The sequence below is a fragment of the Poecilia latipinna genome, unplaced genomic scaffold (assembly GCF_001443285.1).
Source record: "Poecilia latipinna isolate Pla-1442-1.1 unplaced genomic scaffold, P_latipinna-1.0 Scaffold281, whole genome shotgun sequence".
Taxonomy (NCBI): Eukaryota; Metazoa; Chordata; class Actinopteri; order Cyprinodontiformes; family Poeciliidae; genus Poecilia; species Poecilia latipinna.
The window spans coordinates 320474-344770 of NW_015112897.1; the positions used below are offsets into that span (position 1 = coordinate 320474).

Sequence of the window (24297 nt, forward strand, 5' to 3'; positions counted from 1 at the left end):
TTTAAAATACTATTTAAAGACAAATGAGAAAAGTTAGGAAAAATATCCATATTTCTTACTACTAGATGGCAGTAATACGGTTCCAGTGATTGCTGTCCTCTATACGAATAATGTACTCATAGCAACCAGAATTATTTTAGCTAATATTGAAGAACTGATTATTGCCATCCCAATTCCTTTCCCCATCTTACTTACATTGTGAGTTTTTGTTTTAGGAAAATGTAAAAAAAAAAAAAAAAATGCTGTCAACTTTCCTCCTTTTCAAATAAAACAAATCAATCAATTTTATTAAATAGTTCTTCAGCATGCAATTTTTAAATTGCCACATCTGTAGTTCATACCCAAATAAAGTTGCCAATCCTTTGAACCAAATTGTTTTGTTTTTATTTTTACATGTAAGTAAAATATCCCTGCTATCAATTTGATTAAACTTTGCAATTATGTTTTTATTTAGAGATAAAGATATTGTAGATATTAACTCTTTCAAAGTTTTCTGCTGTATATTGTTTATGGTAAATGTTTGAAAAGTTTGATCCCTAAGCAATCCCTATCCACATAATTCTCTAGATTTATTTTTACTGGCTCAAGCATTTCAGTCGTAAAGAACGGGATATAACGTAAAGGTAAGTTTAATATTGCTATGAAAAGAGCCAAATGAGAGGTAAAGAGATTTTTAAATAAATTACAAGCGGATGTTAGCTGATGAAGCTAGTTAGCATACCGTTAGCGCTAGCAAATGTTAGCACGCTATCTAGGCAGGCAGATTTTAGGTTTAATTTAGCAGTTAAAACTTTCCGATTTAGTTGCTAACATTTGTTGTTGGTGCTGTTCACATATAAAGTGCCTAGCTGTAGCTCATTTAGCAGTTCTTCATTTTACAAGATAAAGGATAAGTAAGTTTATATAACAGTTAGTTTAAGCTAATGCTAAAGCGAGATAAAGAAAATAGCTAAGCCAATATCTAACCTGATTTTAATAAGATATAGCTTCTAAGTGTTTATACATTGTGATTGTAGGCATTGTTTTGTTTTTCTTTTTGGTGCTTTATTTTGATAGAAATTCTTAGTTTAATGTAGAAAATAGCTGCATTCACAAGGTACAATAGAAAAATTAAACTTACGTCAAAATAATTTTGTCTGAAAGTAGACTAAAATAATTAATTCCTTCAGTTAACACAAAAAACTGTTTAAAGTTATCAGGAAACACCAAAAAACTACTTAACCCTAAAGGTTTTCTAGATATTAAAATTAACAAATGATCTCTGCCTTTGTTAGTTGTTGTGTGTGTTTTAAATAGAGCTTTTACTCAGCCAAAAAGTAACTATTGTCCATCTACTGTACATATTATTGACGTTGTAACGGTACAATGTCAATAAAATGACATTGTACCGTAAAAGCACCAACAGCAAATATTATGCCTTGGAAAAAAAGAGGTATTTATATTGCCTTATTTTTTAATTATGAAATCAAGACAAATATAATTTCCAATTTTTTAATGGAAACCAAATTTTGTATGTGTCAGTTAAGCATAAACTTTATTAAGTCTGGTTTGATGTCAACTCCAGGTAACAATAATAATAATAATAAACATCACATAGCAGAACACTTAGGTTTAAATACACTTGTATTTGTTGTCAGTTAGTTAAAACCGGGTTTCTCAGACCTCAAATGAAAAATGTGAAACTGCAGCCGGCGACAGCAAATAAAAACCTATTTTTGAGGCGATGATGCAGCCACTAATGCAATCACGAATCGAGTAATTGAACCAAAAACCCCAGCCACAGACTGAGTGATTTTAGCATGCCTACTTAATGTATAAAATAAGAAAACAGACATGTATTTATTGTGCACTACTGTGAAATTTTCTCACCATTTCCCAGCCTGTGAAATGCAATAATACCCGTTAAAAAAAAAAAAAAGAAAAAGAAAAGAAAAATCCACTTCAACCAACATCTGCCTAATACAGGCATGCCTGCAGAGACCATACATCTCAGCTGGACTGAGTCTGATTACTTTTTCTTCACAGACGAGTAAAAAAAAAAAAAGATGACGCAAGTGGAAGGTGTGAGGGTGAAAGGTGTTTGATGTGGTCGTCATGGGTGGTTCGGTTTGTTACAGGGATTCAGTCGAAGACAGATGGTGGGAGCTCAGTCTTTGTGGAGAATATTATCTGTCAGTTATTTTCAGCTTGATCGCTGAAGTGTTTTGTTGGACATGTTCCTAACTGATGATGACACAGCCTGGTAACAAAAAGTAAACTACCTTGAGTTATTCTTCTTCCATAGTTTACCACCGGCTCAGTGTCTCACCTGGCCACTTTATTCAGCTTGGTGTGAATTTATTTTTTTATGTGTTTAAACTCTAACAAACAAATGTTGCCGCAGAGACTCAGGGACAAATTTAAGGCAACATGATGAAACAAACATGAAATCATTCCAATTGAAAGGACAAAACTACTCCGTGTCAACTATTGCAATAAATGTAACTATGCTCTGGACAAAAACAAATTATATCTCTGCTATTCTTTATGCAGTTGCAAATGTCCAACGAATTTAATTCATGTTATGCTCTCCTTAAATGCACACGTGTTATTCTAGCAGTCTGATTAGTTTTCTGTTTTTTTTAGATAAAGGATTTGGTTTTGCTTTAAAGTTGCATATTTATTTTGGTGTGTTGTGCACATTGTCTTCCAGGAGCCCATGGACAACAGGAAGAGGCAACCCAGTTCTTCCAGTGCGGGGAGTTTGGTCTTTTGGTCCTCCTCGTTGCCCCGTCAAGCAGCGAGGGTCCTGATTGTGGAGGCACTGCCCCCCGGTTGGTCAGACACTTGCTCCGTGCTTTGTGATGCCTTGGACAACTTCCTGTCGCTGGCCTGCAGCCTGGATGGACCCTGCAGGATACCCCTACTCAGCCTCTACGCCATCAGCAGGCAGCCGGAGTGTCTGCTGCCATTTGTGGTTAGAGAACATCACAAAAGCATGTTTTCATGCCTCTCTCTCTCTGTCCATTCGCATTCAGTCTGGCTGTTTTTTCTGCTTACAGCAGGTCCGTGGAAATTTGGCCAGGCTGCAGTCCTGCGTGGAGGAGCTGAGGTCTATTCCAGGTGAAAGTTGCATCAAAAGTGCAGCCAAAGGAGGCGATCTGCTGCGACAGGCGGTGCTGGACAGTCTGCAGCAGTTTAAGCAGTTTATCAGACACACCAGCACAGGCAACCAGGCCTGCAGCAACGCATCTGTGGAGGTACATAAAGGCTCTTGTAGTCTTCTTTTTTTATTCCTCTGAACTGGAGTCTTTCTGGAAAAGGCCAGGTGTCTAGCAAAGTTTTTGCAGGGGATTTATTGAACTCTGAGTGTACTGCTGGATAGCTTTAATTTCTCAGATCAGCGGAGGAAAACCAGTCAATGAATCATACGTTTGGAAAAGTCACAAGTTCAGCAAAGAAAAGAGTCAGAAAAATCTTAGAAAGAAACTTCGTTGCACTTAACTTTTAGAGCTGAAACTGTCAGCTCTATCCTGAAGTCTAAATATGTTGATCTTTCTGATAAAAACTTTGCTCCAGTTCAACATCATGCTGTTTTTTTTCTTACCCTTCTTTGATTAGGACTGGAAGTGAAAAAATTGAGGAAAGGGAAACCTCTCCGTCAATAGATTTTCAGTCTCTTGAATTAAACTACATTTAGTTTCAGATTTTTACTTTCCAATCCAATCTGCAGGTCATGATTTGTGCTTCAAGTCGGTGTATAACTACAGACCTCTGAGGAAAAGGAGTTGGAGATGCTGGGGATTGAACCCAGGACCTCATACATGCAAAGCATGCGCTCTACCACTGAGCTACATCCCCACTGTTGCTATTTGAGCATGTAACACTTCAATACAAATTAAATTTCCACACCATGCATAGTTTCACTAATAATTGCAAGCGGGGCACTGATTGTAGTTTTTCGGCTGATCGCCGGTCTTCAGAAAGCTTGACATTCTGATTTTTTTTTGTCTGAAAAGGTGCTAAAAATAGCAAGAAAGTGGCTACTTTGGCAGCAGTGTGGCGACCGTTGTTAACCGCTCACATACAGACGTGACCTGGTGGACGGTTTCGGTCAGTCAGCAGAACAGAAGACACAGTGGCTGACTTTCAGACATTTGCGGAGGTGTAAACGGCCAAAACTATTCTAACTACAGAGTAAAACTATCATCTTACATCAATCCCTGTAACACACTGCATCTATAAAGCATTAGAAGCGCTGCTTATTTCAGTCAACTCAAAGCTCTTGATTGTGATGATGTTTGTGTAGATGTTCTTACAAGTTGCTAAAACTCCAGGTTGTCAAATTTGGGATTAAAAGTCCGTTGAAAGATGAACCAGTCCCATCTGTGCTTGTTAAACTTTAATGCTCTACAGACTCCAGACGCAGTGGTTTCTGGATGAGGAGTTTGTGGATGACACACTGGGACGCTCTGTTCCCAACATCAGCCGATATGAATAGCTCCTATTACCAGACACAGAGGCATAATAACCCTGTGAATGAGTGTCTGCACGCCTGTCGCTAATCTACTAATACAGTACAAGTTTTTATCCACGCGCATGATTTAGGTGAAACCAGATATTTACTCGTTTCGTTTAAAAAGACTGACGAACTATTTCTCACTTTCTGACATAAAAACAAAAAAAGCTTTTCCACTTTAGGAATGGAATAATAAGCATGACGGTGTTTTGGAGTTTTCTTTGTTGTCTTTAATTTCAGAAGTTCACATTTATTACTTTAGTATCTAGTAGAGTTCATTTTAACTCTGTCCAGAGTGTTTGAGCTGAGAGCAAAAAGGTAAACAATGTTAAACAAATATATGAGCTACAACTGTTTTGGTTATCTTGTACCTTGCACTTCTTTAAACTCGTAATAATCTTAATAATTAGTTAGTAGTACAACAGTTGGTGTTGTAAAATGTCTTAAGACTATTTTTTTTTTTAAATATAAGGACAAAATTATATTTGGAGTTTCTTTTTTTGTTTGTTTTAATGTTTTCACAACACATCTGGTTTGAATTGTTTCTAGATAAGTTGCTTTTAATCGGTTCGCCTCCGTGTTTTCTCAGGTTACCGTGGTGACCAGCCAGCCGGGGCGCAGCCTGATTCATCAGTTGGAGAGCGGGCTGAAAGGAGCCGACCTGGTGCCCCTCAGGCGGCTCCTGGTTGTCCAGATTGTTGGAACGAATGACTGGAGCCAGGACTCCCACTCACCTGAAGCCACAATGACTGAAGGTACGACGCATAGAGGAGGATTTTCAACTGATAGTACCTGACGAGTTGTTTAAATGTAGCTATCTGGCGCTGCTAGCTGTAAATGTTTCCAAGCCCCTCCCGTTCACACTCGCTTCTGTTTCAACCCATTCATAATGTTGCATTACTAATGTTTTTTGCAGTTTCAGCATAACTGATATTATCACAGTTGGTGGGATGTTTGTGCCATTCAATTATTTGCTTATTATTCACGTAGCCATCGCCCTTCTGTTCTGCTGTATTGACTTGGAGATGCATCATGAAATGAGGACATCGTTGAGCTCACTGGAAGTTTGTTTTGCCCCAAACTTTTACGTGATGAAAACCATCACACTAACGATGTTGTGATGTTTTTCCTGCCTCACATAGTTCGATCAGTNAGAGACTCAGGGACAAATTTAAGGCAACATGATGAAACAAACATGAAATCATTCCAATTGAAAGGACAAAACTACTCCGTGTCAACTATTGCAATAAATGTAACTATGCTCTGGACAAAAACAAATTATATCTCTGCTATTCTTTATGCAGTTGCAAATGTCCAACGAATTTAATTCATGTTATGCTCTCCTTAAATGCACACGTGTTATTCTAGCAGTCTGATTAGTTTTCTGTTTTTTTTAGATAAAGGATTTGGTTTTGCTTTAAAGTTGCATATTTATTTTGGTGTGTTGTGCACATTGTCTTCCAGGAGCCCATGGACAACAGGAAGAGGCAACCCAGTTCTTCCAGTGCGGGGAGTTTGGTCTTTTGGTCCTCCTCGTTGCCCCGTCAAGCAGCGAGGGTCCTGATTGTGGAGGCACTGCCCCCCGGTTGGTCAGACACTTGCTCCGTGCTTTGTGATGCCTTGGACAACTTCCTGTCGCTGGCCTGCAGCCTGGATGGACCCTGCAGGATACCCCTACTCAGCCTCTACGCCATCAGCAGGCAGCCGGAGTGTCTGCTGCCATTTGTGGTTAGAGAACATCACAAAAGCATGTTTTCATGCCTCTCTCTCTCTGTCCATTCGCATTCAGTCTGGCTGTTTTTTCTGCTTACAGCAGGTCCGTGGAAATTTGGCCAGGCTGCAGTCCTGCGTGGAGGAGCTGAGGTCTATTCCAGGTGAAAGTTGCATCAAAAGTGCAGCCAAAGGAGGCGATCTGCTGCGACAGGCGGTGCTGGACAGTCTGCAGCAGTTTAAGCAGTTTATCAGACACACCAGCACAGGCAACCAGGCCTGCAGCAACGCATCTGTGGAGGTACATAAAGGCTCTTGTAGTCTTCTTTTTTTATTCCTCTGAACTGGAGTCTTTCTGGAAAAGGCCAGGTGTCTAGCAAAGTTTTTGCAGGGGATTTATTGAACTCTGAGTGTACTGCTGGATAGCTTTAATTTCTCAGATCAGCGGAGGAAAACCAGTCAATGAATCATACGTTTGGAAAAGTCACAAGTTCAGCAAAGAAAAGAGTCAGAAAAATCTTAGAAAGAAACTTTGTTGCACTTAACTTTTAGAGCTGAAACTGTCAGCTCTATCCTGAAGGCTAAAGATGTTGATCTTTCTGATAAAAACTTTGCTCCAGTTCAACATCATGCTGTTTTTTTTCTTACCCTTCTTTGATTAGGACTGGAAGTGAAAAAATTGAGGAAAGGGAAACCTCTCCGTCAATAGATTTTCAGTCTCTTGAATTAAACTACATTTAGTTTCAGATTTTTACTTTCCAATCCAATCTGCAGGTCATGATTTGTGCTTCAAGTCGGTGTATAACTACAGACCTCTGAGGAAAAGGAGTTGGAGATGCTGGGGATTGAACCCAGGACCTCATACATGCAAAGCATGCGCTCTACCACTGAGCTACATCCCCACTGTTGCTATTTGAGCATGTAACACTTCAATACAAATTAAATTTCCACACCATGCATAGTTTCACTAATAATTGCAAGCGGGGCACTGATTGTAGTTTTTCGGCTGATCGCCGGTCTTCAGAAAGCTTGACATTCTGATTTTTTTTTGTCTGAAAAGGTGCTAAAAATAGCAAGAAAGTGGCTACTTTGGCAGCAGTGTGGCGACCGTTGTTAACCGCTCACATACAGACGTGACCTGGTGGACGGTTTCGGTCAGTCAGCAGAACAGAAGACACAGTGGCTGACTTTCAGACATTTGCGGAGGTGTAAACGGCCAAAACTATTCTAACTACAGAGTAAAACTATCATCTTACATCAATCCCTGTAACACACTGCATCTATAAAGCATTAGAAGCGCTGCTTATTTCAGTCAACTCAAAGCTCTTGATTGTGATGATGTTTGTGTAGATGTTCTTACAAGTTGCTAAAACTCCAGGTTGTCAAATTTGGGATTAAAAGTCCGTTGAAAGATGAACCAGTCCCATCTGTGCTTGTTAAACTTTAATGCTCTACAGACTCCAGACGCAGTGGTTTCTGGATGAGGAGTTTGTGGATGACACACTGGGACGCTCTGTTCCCAACATCAGCCGATATGAATAGCTCCTATTACCAGACACAGAGGCATAATAACCCTGTGAATGAGTGTCTGCACGCCTGTCGCTAATCTACTAATACAGTACAAGTTTTTATCCACGCGCATGATTTAGGTGAAACCAGATATTTACTCGTTTCGTTTAAAAAGACTGACGAACTATTTCTCACTTTCTGACATAAAAACAAAAAAAGCTTTTCCACTTTAGGAATGGAATAATAAGCATGACGGTGTTTTGGAGTTTTCTTTGTTGTCTTTAATTTCAGAAGTTCACATTTATTACTTTAGTATCTAGTAGAGTTCATTTTAACTCTGTCCAGAGTGTTTGAGCTGAGAGCAAAAAGGTAAACAATGTTAAACAAATATATGAGCTACAACTGTTTTGGTTATCTTGTACCTTGCACTTCTTTAAACTCGTAATAATCTTAATAATTAGTTAGTAGTACAACAGTTGGTGTTGTAAAATGTCTTAAGACTATTTTTTTTTTTAAATATAAGGACAAAATTATATTTGGAGTTTCTTTTTTTGTTTGTTTTAATGTTTTCACAACACATCTGGTTTGAATTGTTTCTAGATAAGTTGCTTTTAATCGGTTCGCCTCCGTGTTTTCTCAGGTTACCGTGGTGACCAGCCAGCCGGGGCGCAGCCTGATTCATCAGTTGGAGAGCGGGCTGAAAGGAGCCGACCTGGTGCCCCTCAGGCGGCTCCTGGTTGTCCAGATTGTTGGAACGAATGACTGGAGCCAGGACTCCCACTCACCTGAAGCCACAATGACTGAAGGTACGACGCATAGAGGAGGATTTTCAACTGATAGTACCTGACGAGTTGTTTAAATGTAGCTATCTGGCGCTGCTAGCTGTAAATGTTTCCAAGCCCCTCCCGTTCACACTCGCTTCTGTTTCAACCCATTCATAATGTTGCATTACTAATGTTTTTTGCAGTTTCAGCATAACTGATATTATCACAGTTGGTGGGATGTTTGTGCCATTCAATTATTTGCTTATTATTCACGTAGCCATCGCCCTTCTGTTCTGCTGTATTGACTTGGAGATGCATCATGAAATGAGGACATCGTTGAGCTCACTGGAAGTTTGTTTTGCCCCAAACTTTTACGTGATGAAAACCATCACACTAACGATGTTGTGATGTTTTTCCTGCCTCACATAGTTCGATCAGTTATGCAACGCTGTAAAACTTGCTGTCTGCTCCTCGGCTTTTTACATAACATCTGACAGAAATGGGTGTTCCTTTGTCCCACTTCTTCCCATTTAAACCTTTCTGTCGCTGTAACTAGCAACAGCGTTGTTTGGGAGCATCGAGAGAGTAGAAGCAGAACAGAAATCACATTTCTCCTGCTACTTAAACCAGCACACATTTCTATTTATTGTATCAGAATATTTACATTAGGATTGCCGAGTTCTTTTTCTCAGTCAAATAAATCAATTGTATTTGAAATAACTGAAGTGGAAAATGGAGATGGACTCTGGGTTTTGTGGAGTTTACATGCGTTTTTTTCTGGAGAGGTGCTGGGATTTTTTTATGAAACCACATTTAAATGCATGCATACATACATTCATACATATGTGTCTTTATTGGAAATATTCTTTATTGACTGCTGCTAAGGGATCTTATCCAAATGCACTGTTGGAAGTTTAAATGTTGCAGTGATAGATTTATAGATATAACTGTTTTCCTTGTGCATGTTCACTGATCTAAACTTATAAGATGAATTTATTACTTTTAATGTGAAAATTATAAACATGATGGGAAGTTTGTAGTTTGCTCTTTCTTCTGAAAAGGAATCTGAATTGTCACATTCAGCCCTGATAAAACTCAAGAATGACGCCAGCTGGAAAGAAAAGGCATTTTAAAAATCTGTGGTGAATCTTTTAGAAGACAAAACATGTGACATTTAAATTGCCAATAAATCTTAATTATACAATGAGCTGGAGTTTTAATTTGAGACAAAGTGCAGAGCATAAAACAGATAAATAAATCCTGCATGAAAAAAATTCTGCAAATCTTCCCCTTGAAGGCCGACATTCCTGACTGCAGACTGAAAAACGATGAACTCTGGTCGGATGTTGATGTTACGAATCTTTGCACGAGTCACTGTCGGGGCTGGAGGACGTCCACAGCAACGCCGTCACACTGACAGGAACACTTTCCGGGGCAACAGTGATAAATTTCGTTTGTCGGATTGTCTCCAGAGAGCACTGTGGCCTTGGGAACGGGGGCAAGCTTAAATGATTAATGAGTTTCATTCCAGCCCGAATTTTCTTGGTGAAGCAGATCTTAACCATTATCTAAAATCACCACTAGTCTGATTTGCTTCGTAGGTCATTGTTGGTTTATTTTCCTCCGAAGCAGACAGCGATTTAGTAGGAGACTTGACGCATTGTGAGGTGTTTTTGTTTTTCCTCTTAATATTTTAATTATAGCTTTCATTTGAATTGATAGTTTCTGCGAAAAGCACACTGACGAGCGAAAGCCCGTCTTGTTTTCAGCGAAAGTTTTCCTGAGGAAATCTGCCACCAGACACTTGATATGCCAAGTAATTCTACAGCAAGTTTGTTTGAATAATGAATGTCAGCAACAGGCAAGTTGAGGAAAAAATGGGCTTTTAGCTTTGATTTAAAGGAACTCAGTGTTTCAACAGTTTCACAGTTTTCTGGAAGTTTGTTTCAGAATTGAGGAGCAGTGAAATTAAATGCTGCTTCTCCATGTTTGGTGACTTGTTTCCAACAACCAGTTATTACGTGTAAGGGGATCAGTTGGTTTTTTACTTACAAAGAGTCAGAGTGTTTTGTACAGTTCTTGTAATTCCCGATAATAAATAAAATGATCATTTGAACAGATCATTTGTATTTGTTTGGGCTATATTTGTCACGTATCATGATCTGCTTGATGATCTGAAACGTTTGGTTGCGACAGTAAAAGCAGAAACAGAAAGAAATCGTAAGCCCTTTGTGTCGTCGTTCAGAGATTCATCCATTTCAGCCGGCTAACTAACTCTCGCTTCCTCCTCCTCCTCATATTGTATTTGGAAAAAAGCTTATTCAAATCAGCACTCTGTCAGATACGTTTCATTTTCATAACAACTTCATTTACATTTAGCCCACAGATGCATGTGCCTCTAATCCAAATTCAAAAGCACACTCTTTGGTCTATTTACGCACCCTTCCAAAACGGGCTGTCTTTACATTATGTGTTGTTCGTGGATCAGCTCTCCATCAATGCACCCATCAGTCTCACATGAATAAACTTGTTTGGTTTTAGCTGGAAGGTAAACAGTCAAGCACTGAGACAACAGGAACTTGAAGGGAACGGCTCAGATGTGTTCGGGCGCACAACCCATCGTCTCTTCTCAGCTCCAGCTTCCTGCCGCCACACAGATAATGCTGAGCTTCGCCTGTCATTTCCAAACAGCACTAAACATCTAAATTCTGGGAACAGCAATAAAAAAAACTAAAAAAAAAAAAAACGTAGAGTCATTACATCCACAGTCAGCCAAAGATTACTCCTTTTTTTTTTCTTAAACATTCCCTGCTGTTAAGGCTCTTAATATTTATAGTGTTTATAAACTCTAAAATAAACAGCAGCTGCTTCCTATGAATGATGCATTTACAAATGACATTTAATCCCATATAAATCGCTCCTTTTCCTAATTTTGGTTGATCTCTCTACTTAAGTGAGCTGGTGTTTATAAAACGTAGGCCACAGCATTCACAACGGCTTTTAACGCCGCGACTCTTAACTGTTTTATCCGACGTTCGTGTTCAGAATAAACTTCGTCTAAATTTAGATTTGTGGTTAAAATGAGCTGCTGATTCATGTTGTGTAGTGGATTAACAGCAGCTGCACTTTGACTTTCTGGCCAAAGAGTTGGAGATGCTGGGGATTGAACCCAGGACCTCATACATGCGAAGCATGCGCTCTACCACTGAGCTACATCCCCTCCTGCAGAAACCTCAATCATAACTCCCTAATACCTGTCTCTGCCAGTAGGTGGCAATAATTGACATTGACAACATAAAAGAAGAAAGTGAGAATATTGCTATGCTGCTTACCCTTTATTTTCAAACTTCAATCTGCCTGCTTGCACCAGATTACTGTTTTTTAAGGATTTTTGATTTTTTAAGATATTTGACAATTTCTGAATATTTTTGCTTTTAGCCTGTCTACTTCTTAAACGTGTTTAATGAGAAGCTCAGCTGGGGATTAAACCCAGGATGTCATCCAAGCAAAGCAGGCTCTCTGTGCTGGATCCCATCTCTGTAAAAAAAAAAAAGTGACAGATGAATTATGGCATTTATGATTTAAAAGTTGTTGTTTTTTTACTTTGGTAACTTCTGAAGTTGGTTTGAACTGGATGCTGTTTAGATGCATCAGAGTATTTGGAGTTAAATACAATTCCAGAACCACATTTTTTTAGATTCTGAATAGTCACACCATGCATCACTTCCCTTTCACTTCCTTTTAAATCAGGTTCTCAGGTCCCGATAAAGTACATTGAAGGTTGTTTTTAATGTGACAAAATGTGAAAACAGATGTGAATATCCAAGACAAACAAGGAACAACAGGTTAGAGCTCTTCTGGTCTAGACTTGTGTCAGCATCTTTTGTAGCAGGCTGGAGTGTAAACGCATTTACCAGGAGATAAAGGTTTCTAATCGCAGAGATTTCCCCTGGTCTCACCTACCAAACACCAGCACTGCAGTCTTTGTTCTTTTACTCAGGGAGTTTCACAACCATTCACACCTTGAAGTGAGATCAGCATATTGGCATTTTCTGTCACTTCCCACAAGGGGCAGCAACTTGAACGCAGTGTAACTTAAACAGGCCTATTAGTGTCAAAATGTACAAAACTAGAATTTCTATACCACAATCAGAACTGAGGTGGCCTTTCAATGTCTTCAAAGAAGCAACATTTCTATTGTTTTATAATTATTCCATAAAGACATTTAGTCAGATTTTCCTCAGTTTCATTTTCTGACCAAATTTCCCTCAATTAAATTTTGGATGGAGAAATGATGAATAAATTATCTTAAATTATCTTAAAATCCAGAGTGCTTTTTCACCCTGACGGTTTTATCAAAGAAAATTTGTAATCTTAAGTCTGCCGTTTGTGTGGATTGCTGATCCTAAGGAATTTGGCGCCGTATTTAAAATGAAGGTAATCACATTTTATGAAAGCAGTGGTAATCACCAGTGCGTCTACTTTATTACAGCAATTAACGTGGGGGCTTGTGGTATTTCTTTGAAAGCTTTGCCTAAAACCTCTTAGCGTTAAGCAGAAGCAGTCACATCTTGGGTAAATTTTAAGCTGGCACTCTTTAGGCGGTTCCTGGATGTGTCCCTCCACAGAAACGGATTGTTAGCACATTATATCACCTCTAATCCTCTCTCCTTCTTTTCCCTCTTTCATCCTTTTCCTCTCATTCTCACTCCTCTCAAGCCACAGCACTGACTCACAGTCACTTCTGGCGGGGTTTTTTCGTCACGTTGCACACATCTCATATGTGTGTCCTCCACACATGACTCATGGCTGTCTCTTCTTGCACATGTTCCCCATCTCTGTCTCTCTGTGCTTGAGATGTCAGAGTGCCGTATGAGTGTGTGGTCTCTGAGCCAATGCGATTTTCTGTCATGATTTTCACTTTTTCTTCAATCAAACCCCACTTCACAGCGTGCGCAATTCTCCATCAAGCCACGGCAGATTCCCTCTCTCCTCTCCAGCTGTCTAATTGCTTTCTCCTCCTCCACTCCCTCCTCCTGTTTTCAGGATAGCTCTTTGCCGCTACGTCTCCCCCTCCTCCTTTGTACTTTGCGGTAAAATATCTAATTTCCTCTATCCTTTCATCTGCTTTATCTCTCTTGTATTACCACAGATTTGTGATGTTTCAACCTAGATCTATGGCGCTTCGTTTTATTATCTAGTTGTAGACTTTATTTCAAATTAAACTCCCTTTAACCCCAAATCACTTTGTTAGTCTGAAACTGGAAAGCATTGACTCGTTGTCCTTGATGTTTAAAATGAATTACAAGAGACAAGTTATTAATTGGTTGTTTCATAAATATTAGAAAATTATTATTAAGCTAAATTATGTTACGCTGACAAGATGGCATAAGATTCATAGGATCTGGCTCAAACAGTAGTAAAGAGTTAGGCGTTTACCACATCAGTGGATGTTGAACATAGTTTTGTTTGTATGAAGGCCAAGAAAAACACTTCTTATAAAAATAGCTAATAAAAATAAATATTCTGAAGACCTATTATTAGTTGAATTTTGTAGATTTTAGATGAAGATTATATTGTTCGTAATACCTGTTTTAGGAAGATTTACTTCCAAAGTTTTTAGGTAAGTGCATCCTTCCTTCTACCCACCGCCCCCCTCATTGATTGTCACAGCATAATTTGCACCCTGCCCGACATTATTCGGACATTATCTGAAGGAGTCAAATACGTGGATGCAAATATCCATGACAGACTTTAGCTTGTCAGCTCATGAATGCCAAGTGCTGATGTGTGAATGGGCTACTGTGGGCCATTCAATACGATTTTAATGAGCTGACGAGTGTTATCTCCTGGCACTTTGGAAGACTAACAGATACAATCAGTTTTATCCAACTCTGAAGAATCCAGTTCGATCCTAATTCACAGCAAATCAACCCATTTCATTGCATTACATCACAATCATGTTGTCACACAGATCCAGTTCACTTTAGATTTCAAAGCTTCAAATTGAGTTTAATGTAATTATTTTGTCCAAAAGATTTTATAGTTCAATCTTAGGAAAGAAGGATTCTCAAATTGATTAGTTGTTTTGAGTCATTAAAATTGTTAAACTTTTTATTTAGATTTATCAACTTGATCTCAAGAACGGACGAAACTATAACAGCTTGTAAAAAGTAATACTTTGTATATGCCATCAATAGATTCCACACTCCAATTTATTAATTTAAGGTTTGGATTAATTACTCATGAAGTAAGTCTGTAAGTCTCTAAAACTGTTGTCATTTAACAAAAAATACAATAAATACAGCTCTGGAAAAAACTAAGAGCCCACTGCATTGAGCCCCATTGAAAACATTCTGGTTATTCCACCAAATATTGATTTCTGAACTCTTCCTGAGTTCAAACATTAGTTTTGTTGTTTCTAAATTAATATGAACTCGTTTTCTTTGCATTATTTCAGATCTGAAATCACTGCATCTTTTTCGTTATTTTGACCGTTTCTCATCTTCTGAAAATAAATACTAAATTTTTACTTGAGACATGTTGTCAGTAGTTCATAGAATAAAAGAACAATGTTCTTTTTACTCAAACATATACCAATAAAGAGTAAAATCAAAGAAACTGATCATTTTAAGTGGTCTCTTAATTTTTTTTTTTCCAGAGCTGCATATTTAACAGTATGTGAGATTTTACAAGTTAAAAAGTTGGAGATGCTGGGGATTGAACCCAGGACCTCATACATGCAAAGCATGCGCTCTACCACTGAGCTACATCCCCTGATAGAAGTAATCAAGTGGTCTCTTAATTATTTTTTATTGTGAGAACTACAACAGAAAGCAAATTTGTTAGGAATATTGAAAATTTGGGGTTTTATTATTGTACTGGATCCTATTTCTCTCTCAAAGCTAGAAGTAAATTGGCATCAGCAACATTTGTACCACTCCTGGATTATAGATTTATATATGAATACTTTTGGACATGATTTCACAGTTACTGTTTTGCTCTTAAAGTGACAGTATGTGAGATTTTACAAGTTAAAAAGTTGGAGATGCTGGGGATTGAACCCAAGACCTCATACATGCAAAGCATGCGCTCTACCACTGAGCTACATCCCCTGCTGGAAGTAACAAACCACAGCGCAACCCAGCAGGTCGAGATGGTTAATCTGCCATTTCTCTAGTGAACCTCAGAAGGATTATATCTGTTAGATCACAAGGCATTATTTGTGCTGAGTTAGATAAATAGTGTATTATCAGTTTTACTAAATCAATTTGGAGGAAATAATTCGTCACTTTAGTTATTTGTGAAAATCTTTTCAGCTACATTCTGCCTAAATAGGTCTTGGTCTCTCCATTTTCTCTTCATGTTTTGCATTAATTGCACATGAAATCATCACATGATCAAAACGATTTAAGAGACTCTAAGCAGCTTTGGTCCCATGTTTTGATTATTGGGGCCACCACTCCTGTCTGCCAGGCACCCATTCAACATCCAAGAAGTGCCCTAACCAAGACTATCCCCTAATTTCAAGAAAGATCAGCTCCTCCGGGTGCCCTGGAAACTTTTTATCTGATTTGCCGATGTCTGCCTCTCAAATTCTGACCAGGTTTAAGAAAACCGTCCACTAAATGACAGTAACCTGAGTCGAGGTCTGCTGTTCCTGGGATGGACCTCTCTGCTGCTTCAGGGCAGGCGAGGCTAAATTAGCATTTTTACATCCCTTTTGCGAGACATTTCATACTTCGGGGTCAAACCACAGGAATTTTAAAGTAGCTAAAGACTATTATCATCCCCAGGTTCTGCTGGAAACTTGAGAAAATCAAAGCTAAAAACCTGGAGATGCTGGGGATTGAACCCAGGACCTCATACATGCGAAGCATGCGCTCTACCACTGAGCTACATCCCCACTGTTGCTATATGAGCATGTAACACTTTCAATACAAATCAAATTTCCACACCATGCAAATTTGCTATTGTTCTTTGCTAAGTGAGATTTATTTTCACAAGAGGAGCGTTACGACTTAGTCTGCCTCTGAACCTACGAAAAAAGAAAAAAACAAAACCAAGAAACCACAACAATAAACAACATAAACAATTATAACCTTTCTGAAAAGTACACAGTATAACAGAAGAGACACTGAAACAGTATACCATGTGTTTGTTTCTAGTGTTTTAAAATTTCTAAATTGCTTGTTTGGGATTTTCTTTGACAACTTTTGACATCTATTAAATATGCATGAGCGGAGTCTTTAGGCTCCAATCTATATCAATAGGAATTAAGTGAGACTTTTGGTGACAATAGATGCTGGGGACTAAAGCAGGACCTACATGCAGAGCTTATTCTCCTCCACTAGCTACAGGCCCTTTGGCACAGGTGTCATCATAAAACACTGAGTGAACTACTGTTGCATTTCAGTCCTTTTTAATAGGAAACCTACTTGCACCATCAAAAGCGCTTTTCACTTGCCAACTGTGTTGTCGGTTAACGCTGGTTCTGACTATTTGATGGATAAATATTTACATCATTACTTGCGTCATCACGTGTTGTCACGGTTACAGCGTTCCAACACCTTTAAGGGACTTTGCTGGATCCACTCCTGAACTTGAACCTTCTCATTTCATCTTGAGTGAATCCTCGTCCTGGGAGGTGCTGATTAACGCCGTTCTTTTCTTCCGGCTCCGTGTTAAATCGTAATTCCGCTTTTCAACCAGCCGCTTCCCTTTCATCTGCTGTTGCAGCCGCACACCGGCAGACATTTACCTCGGATTGTCTTCTCGCTCTCATTTGGTCAATTTTCTATCACAGTGAGCTAGTTCGGCTCAGTGTGTGGTTGCACACAGGCAAATCCCTACCCAGACACACACACACACAAACACCCTTCTACTGTACGAACGAGGGTTTTTTTTTTTTTTTCTCACTAACAGTAATTAAGTTATTTGTTACGTGCACATTCGGTCAGTGCCAAGGTTAGGCTGTTCACACCTCTGCATTAACAGAACAGCAGGTGGCCACACAGATGGAGAGCAGCGTCTCTGTTTGCACCAGATTTGAGCCCGTCACTGAAACTGGCTGGCTGCTCTGCGTCATGACGAACATCCACATGTCCTCTTCTCACCTGTGTCAACGCCTCAGCTGTCCGTCAGTCTGTTTTGTCTTTTATATTTTCTGCTTGGCACACAAGAAAATATACATTAGAGATCTAGAATATAGCTAAGGAGATAAGACAGAGGCTGTCTGACACATGGTGGGGTGTCAGTCGTAGTTCAGCTGGCAAAGGAAACAGCTTCGATTTGGTTCCTGCTTTACACTGGGGATGGGACAGATGGTTGGTATAGAGAGAAACTAAAACGTTTCTCAAAGAGACTGACAGCTATAAAACATCCAGAAGGTGTAGCTTTAGTGTCTGTCTGCTATTCTCTATTTACCTGTCTACTTCAGGCTTGCGTAAAAAGTCCTTTGCTTTTAAAGATTTATGAGGCAAAATGTAAAAAAAAATTAAAAATCTGAAGTATTATGAGGTTTATTGTTTTGGAAAACTGAAGAAAAATTGAAAAATCTTTTTTGTCACAGTTTGTTTACAAAAAGAAAATAGTTGGCTGGGCGGTAAGCTAGGTTCCTACTTCTACTTGGATACTGCAGTGTATTCAAAGGTATTCACACTGCTTTTATTTTTTTTACCACATTTTGTCACCAACATTAAACATAATTTATTGGTATTTTATGTAATAGAGCAACACAACGCATCCCAAAATGGAGGATAAAATGTTTCTTACAAACATATTAAACCCAATTTACTTTGACAATTAGCTACTGCGATAAGAAATGAATCTATGTTAAAGGGGACGAATTATGCGACATCACATTTTGCAAAATTTTTTACTTCCATTTCTAAAAACAGCTCAAGTGTTTAAAAAAAACCATCCAGCCGGTTTTTGGCAATAAGTTCATGTTTTTTGGTGTCCAGAAAATGGGCCATTTGCAAAACATCTGGAATATAACGTCACAAATCAGCAGGTTCTCCTCCTCACCTAACAACCCCAGCAAATCCCAGCCTGTTACCTAGCAACCCCAGCTGAGCTCCAGCACATTTGGTCAGCTGATTTTACTGCTGTGTGCTGTCCACTGGGTGCTGGAAAAGAAAAATGTTTTGTTGTCGACTTCCAATTCTGAAAGCACCTGCTGCATTCTTGTTGATTGTGCAGGAGGCTCCACTTCTGCTTTTCTTTGCAAAGATGTACAGTTGTATGAAGCATCTGTTTACAGCCATTTTTACACGTGAGTGTAAATGTTGAGTTGGGGGCGTGGCCAGCAGCAGATTATTTGGGTTCAAAGTGACAAAACTCCCGAAAACAGCTCATTCTGAAAAGAGCTCAAACTAGGCAGAAGTGACCATATTTGTAAAAATGTCATTATCTAAAAACAATTTTGTGCACTAAATGTAATCAACATGTTTAGTATCGGCCAACATGTTCAAGGAAGCATAATCGGTCACTTTTAAGATCCTTTACACATGGACAGCATGAGATCCAGTCCATGTGGACAGTCCCACTTCACTCTGATTTTTGTGATTCTTCCATTTTCTTCAGGATTATTATTGAAACTCACTTTGTCCAAACCTTTCTGTTTAGCTTCTCTTTTAGTCGTGCTGAGCCCCTTGTTTTATTTATATCAACATCTCAGATACTAACATACAATCCACTGTGATGTTTTGTTGATTCTTTTTGGTAGAGTCTGTAGACATCTGGTGGTTTTATTAAGACAGAAGTGATTAATTTCCTCTGCTATATCAAAATACTTTCCTTGCCTCTGTGTGGCTGATATTTTCTGTAATTTTCACCGCTCTCTGATCCCTCTGTGTAACTCACTCCTCTTTCATGTGGCTCTCTGATATCAAGCATACTTGTATCTTCTTTTTCCAAGTGCTTCAAAGAAGGCAGACAGCTGCTGTCCTCACTTAGTCTGCGTGTCCTTTTCTGCCCTGAAATTCATTTTTTCCCAGATTGTGTTTGAACTACGCTAAACTAGTTCGTCTCACCATTACATTTCACAGTTACTTTTTTGCTTTAAGAGCAAAAAAGTAACTGTGAAATCATGTCCGAAGGTATTCATATATAAATCTATAATCCAGGAGTGGTACAAATGTTGCTGATGCCAATTTTCTTCTAGCTTTGAGAGAGAAATAGGATCCAGTACAATAATAAAACCCAAAATTTTCAATATTCCTAACAAATTTGCTGTGTTTCTGTGTTGTAGTTCTCACAATTATTCATTATTACCATTAAGCATCAAAAACACATGTATATACAGCCCTGAAAAATAATTAAGAGACCACTTGATTACTTCTATCAGGGGATGTAGCTCAGTGGTAGAGCGCATGCTTTGCATGTATGAGGTCCTGGGTTCAATCCCCAGCATCTCCAACTTTTTAACTTGTAAAATCTCACATACTGTTAAATATGCAGCTCTGGAAAAAAATTAAGAGTCCTCTTAAAAGGATCAGTTTCTTTCATTTTACTCTTTATAGGTATATGTTTGAGTAAAATGAACATTGTTCTTTTATTCTATGAACTACTGACAACATGTCTCCGAAATTCCAAGTAAAAATTTTGTATTTATTTGCAGAAAATGAGAAATGGTCAAAACAAAAACAAAAAAAAGCTACAGTGCTTTCAGACCTCAAATAATGCAAATAAAACAAGTTCATATTAATTTAGAAACAACAAAACTAATGTCTGAACTCAAGAAGAGTTCAGAAATCAATATTTGGTGGAATAACTTGGAGGCTTTCTATGAGGTTCAGTGCAGTGGGCTCTTAGTTTTACCAGAGCTTCATTGATTGTTGAAAGAACCACCATTGTAATCCATCAGAAGCTGCTCATTCATGTTAGTTTCTATATAAGCTACTCAACTAAGAAAAAAACCCCTCAATTTTACTTTAAGGCCATCTGACAAACTGCTTCTACAATACTAGACTTTGAGAAGTACGTTGCGACGCTATTCCTCTTATGTTTGCTAAGCAGCTTTTTCCGTGTTTCCACTGGTAATTTGATGGTTTATTTTTGACAATGAGCTCACCATAATCTCGAACCCCACCACAGATTATTAATTTCAGTTCAGGACTTGGGTACTCCACCCACTTCCAGCAGGAAAAATATGTTTTTAAACCTAAATTTACATTTTCAAAGCTAAGCAAAAGGATCTGAATGTAATATGAAAGAGATTCTAGAATCAGCTAATAAACCTTTCAGAGATTTGTTCAGAAAATAAATAAAAGTCAAACCTCTTGGAGCATCATGCTACCTTTAAGTAATCAGATAAAGCTTTGCATTATTTGTAAGTTGTTCAAATCTCTGAATGATTTCTTGTTCTGCCTCTCCTTTGACAGCCAGATGAAAGAGCTTTTTCTTCCCTCATCTTCACGTCCTTTTCAGCCGTCTGTCTGAATTAATGCTCGCTGCGACCGCATCACTTTAACAGAAGTGACTCTGAAGCAATTAGGTCACACAGCCTCTGGTGTGGCGAGGGCCCTTGTTTCAGACCAGATGATCAATGTCCTATTTGTCATCATCTCAAACGGCATCAATGCGCCATTCATCATTAATATTTACACAGACATGCTGACAAGCGAGGACACAGTGGATGCTGTCAGTGTCGTTGATGTCAGCGGGAATTTCCACAGACGGCAGAACTTTTGTGTTAAAGCACATTTTGAAGTTTGCACCGATTAGGGGACTGGCCTCAGTGTCGAATAAAGTCAACAAACGGGCACAAGAATGCATAATACTGCAAGGATCACAAGTCCTTTTAGGAACCTCACTCTCCTTTAAAATCTTCACAAAATATACTGTTGAGTGGTTCAAATTGCCTAGAGCCATGTTTTTGTTGCATTTAATTTCCCCCAGTATTAAAACACCTGAACGCTCCATAACTTTCAGTCAGTTTTACTGGGATTTCATATCACAGACTAAGAACATAATAGTGGCATCGAAGGAAAATGATGCATGGTTTTCAACGGTTATGCAATTAAAACCATGAATTTCAATTAAATTCAATCCACAGTACAATATGCTCAACTAGTTATTCAAAGTAGTTTCTGTCAAAAAAAACCCCCAGCAGATTGTATCACTGACTTCGTCATTGACTTCAAAGGTGCGCCGTGCATTTTTATTCAACCCATGCAAATCAGTAGATAAGTTTCCATCCAATTGCCTTGCAAATTTTGAGCAAACTTTTAAAATATTGCAGGAAAGAAAATGCCAATTTCGCGTATTTCCATCCACTGGTTTGGAGCGAATCAACCAAGCTACGCAAATCGTAATTTCGTAAGATTTTGACGTGATAAGATGTAGAGGTCGCAAACTAGTTTGAAAAACTGTGGAGTTATCCCCTCAAAAGTCTGAACTGTGAAAGTTTTCAGAGTTTTGTACCTCTGGTAAGGCACACCACCTCAAGCTGATGTAAAAACGTTTTTGTGAAATTGAGGGACTTATTTCGAATTTTGGAAACTTTTCCAATGTGATGCTTCAAAAAAAATGTTGATGGAAATGCTTTGTAAAACTACATTTTGCTACAACTGTAAAACATTAGAGTATGTCTCTGCTTGCTGTGCATAGAAACTGTAACTTTTGCTCAATCTTCTTTGATTGAACGGTCTGTGAACGAAATCTTAAATCTTGGACATTCTAAAACATTTATAATATTTTGCTCTAAACCAAGCTTTGTAACTCTTGCTGTATGTTTAGGGTAGTTTTGCTGGAAGGCGAACCTCTTTACCCAATCACAAGTCTTCTGCAGCCTCTAGCAGGTTTTCTCCCTGCCAAATTATGCTAAGTAAAGCATCACCCTGTATTTAGCTCAATTCATCTTCCATCATCTCCAACCAACTTCCATGTTCTTGCTGGAGAAAAGCGTTCCCACTTTCACCACGTTTCGAGATGCGGGTGTTGTGTTTACGGGTAGTTTTAGTTGCACACCATGTGGCATTTTGTACATTGGCCACATTGTTTAATTTTGGTTTCGTCTGACCAGAACACTTTCTTTGTGAAACAAACTGTACGTCTTACAGCTTTCTTTCAACAATGGCTGTCGTCTTGCCACTTTTCTATGAAATTTGTGGAATGCACAGCTAATACTCGTGCTGTCTTGCAGCTTTGTTGTCTCCATTTCAGATGATGGATTGAATGGTGTTTGGAAAGATGTTCAAAGCTTGGGATTTTGTTTTCTAACCTAACACCTTAAAGCAGCCTTGAACCTTTAATTACCCAAACAAAGATAAGATCATGGAATTTGCTAAAGTTTGCAAGAGGCTTTCACCGGGATTCCCATCACTATCCCAAACACAGTCCATTATCCTTATCACCAGTACTTATCTCTGAGTGGAAACAAGCTTCCCCTTCTTGTACAGCATTAGCGTCATTACTAAAGACAAAGAAGCTAATGTTAAAACGGCTAATGGTCATGAGGATGAAGCACTTGTCCTAATTCACAGATAAAAGAAAGCATTACTGTGTGTTTGTCAAGGAGCGTGTGAGCTGAGAGGAAGAGCACTACCTCTTAGGTAAAGCAAGTAATCTGATTATCCTCCATTTCACAAGCAGAAGTAAAAGCCTCATGGATAATGGGCAAAACAAAGACAGCTGGAAATGTGTATATGTCGGGCTTTTAGAGCTGTGGGTGGTCAGAGCCAAATGCATTTCACCTGTGTGTGCTTCTAGAAATAACACTCCACAAAAATATATCACGTTGGAATAATCTGAGACTTTAACATCTAAATATTTAATTTGTCCACCAGCCAACTCTTTAACTTTATCTGCAATTTGCTGCTGAGCAGGCAGCAAAAATAGGGATTGTCTGAATGAGTTTACTGCTTGGATCAACTTTCTGCTGCTGCTGGAAACATGAGGAACATGAAGCTGGATGATGCTGAAAATGGGTGGTTTCATTTTTTGTTTTACGTTTCTGCTTACCTCTTCATCACACTGTCCTAAACTGACATGTTTAAATATTTATTTAAATATAAAAATTTTATTTTTGTCCAATTATTGCATAAAAAAACAGACTAGCAAACAGAGGTATTTATGCACAAAATAACCAAAGGGAACTAACAACTAAATAAGACAACAATAAAAAGTACAAATTAAAATCAATACATTTAAGTCAAAACGGAACTGAAACAATTTAATTGTTTAACATATGTAGGTTAGGATACTTTTTTCAGATGATATTTAGAACGTACTATTACTCAAACCGGTCCAGAGGTTAGTAATAGCGTAAGCATGAAGTGTTTAAAATACAAGTTAAAATTCAAAATACAGACATTCATGAGTTATTACTCTGAAGTTAAAGCAAACATTTGCCGTTTTCTGTAACTTCAGGATCATTGGGATTTTTGTCATTCATATTTTCAGCACATTCATTTAGCTCTTAACATGTGACAGCTATGAATCTGTCATACAGCAACAGTCTTCAGTCAGAGGCCTTTTTAGATTTGTTTCAAGACTGACTGCTACTGGAACATCACCCTCCACAACTATTTGAAGATACTTCAATGAAATGAGTTGCAACATTTAATTTCCCTCTGGGATGAATAAAGTACTTTTAAATTGAACTGAATTAGTGCTCACTAACAGCTTTAGTATAGATTTAGTGGCACTATCAGCCATTATTAGCAGGATTTTGGACAGAAAAGTGGCAGAAATGGAAGTGGGGGAAGACATGCAGCAAAGGTCGTGGGGTCAGAAGTCCAACCCTGAACAGCTGCATCGACGGCTAATAGCCTCCATCTATGGGGCAACAAACACAGAGGCGCTGCCACT

At 38.6% G+C, this 24297-nt stretch overlaps 2 protein-coding genes and 7 non-coding genes across 10 annotated transcripts in view; 3 read left to right on the forward strand and 6 right to left on the reverse strand.

Moving 5' to 3' along the window:
• The first annotated feature begins 517 nt into the window (after positions 1-517).
• Positions 518-5458, forward strand: LOC106948274 (meiosis 1 arrest protein-like). Of its 2 annotated transcripts, none has more exons than XM_015033855.1 (4): positions 518-623; positions 2693-2956; positions 3042-3239; positions 5088-5458. In XM_015033855.1, exons 2-4 carry the CDS (start codon positions 2699-2701, stop codon positions 5292-5294), a joined length of 663 nt encoding a protein of 220 aa, XP_014889341.1. In that variant the 5' UTR covers positions 518-623; positions 2693-2698; the 3' UTR covers positions 5295-5458. The 2 variants fall into 2 exon arrangements, with proteins under 2 accessions (XP_014889341.1, XP_014889342.1); XM_015033856.1 differs by lacking the exon at positions 518-623 and adding an exon at positions 771-893.
• trnaa-ugc (transfer RNA alanine (anticodon UGC)) lies at positions 3769-3840 on the reverse strand. The gene has a single exon. It is a non-coding gene; the product is annotated as a tRNA-Ala (tRNA).
• Positions 5459-5966: 508 nt separating the features above from the next.
• LOC106948285 (meiosis 1 arrest protein-like) overlaps positions 5967-24297 on the forward strand; it is a 39344-nt gene continuing 21013 nt past the window's right edge. The window contains exons 1-3 of the mRNA XM_015033864.1: positions 5967-6226; positions 6312-6509; positions 8358-8523. Coding sequence (XP_014889350.1) covers positions 5969-6226; positions 6312-6509; positions 8358-8523 — 622 coding nt within the window. The 5' untranslated portion in view covers positions 5967-5968. The remainder of the gene's footprint in view (positions 6227-6311; positions 6510-8357; positions 8524-24297) is intronic.
• trnaa-ugc (transfer RNA alanine (anticodon UGC)) lies at positions 7039-7110 on the reverse strand. Its single transcript has one exon. It is a non-coding gene; the product is annotated as a tRNA-Ala (tRNA).
• On the reverse strand, positions 11630-11701 carry trnaa-cgc (transfer RNA alanine (anticodon CGC)). Its single transcript has one exon. It is a non-coding gene; the product is annotated as a tRNA-Ala (tRNA).
• On the reverse strand, positions 15187-15258 carry trnaa-ugc (transfer RNA alanine (anticodon UGC)). Its single transcript has one exon. It is a non-coding gene; the product is annotated as a tRNA-Ala (tRNA).
• Positions 15525-15596, reverse strand: trnaa-ugc (transfer RNA alanine (anticodon UGC)). Its single transcript has one exon. It is a non-coding gene; the product is annotated as a tRNA-Ala (tRNA).
• trnaa-cgc (transfer RNA alanine (anticodon CGC)) lies at positions 16316-16387 on the reverse strand. The gene has a single exon. It is a non-coding gene; the product is annotated as a tRNA-Ala (tRNA).
• trnaa-ugc (transfer RNA alanine (anticodon UGC)) lies at positions 19831-19902 on the forward strand. Its single transcript has one exon. It is a non-coding gene; the product is annotated as a tRNA-Ala (tRNA).

Bases quoted from the DNA above. Each gene is read 5' to 3' on its own strand.
- LOC106948274 (XM_015033855.1), top strand. From the start codon at position 2,699: ATGGACAACAGGAAGAGGCAACCCAGTTCTTCCAGTGCGGGGAGTTTG. The intron at 2,957-3,041 runs GTTAGAGAACAT...TTCTGCTTACAG, and splicing joins AGTGTCTGCTGCCATTTGTG to CAGGTCCGTGGAAATTTGGC. The intron at 3,240-5,087 runs GTACATAAAGGC...GTGTTTTCTCAG, and splicing joins GCAGCAACGCATCTGTGGAG to GTTACCGTGGTGACCAGCCA.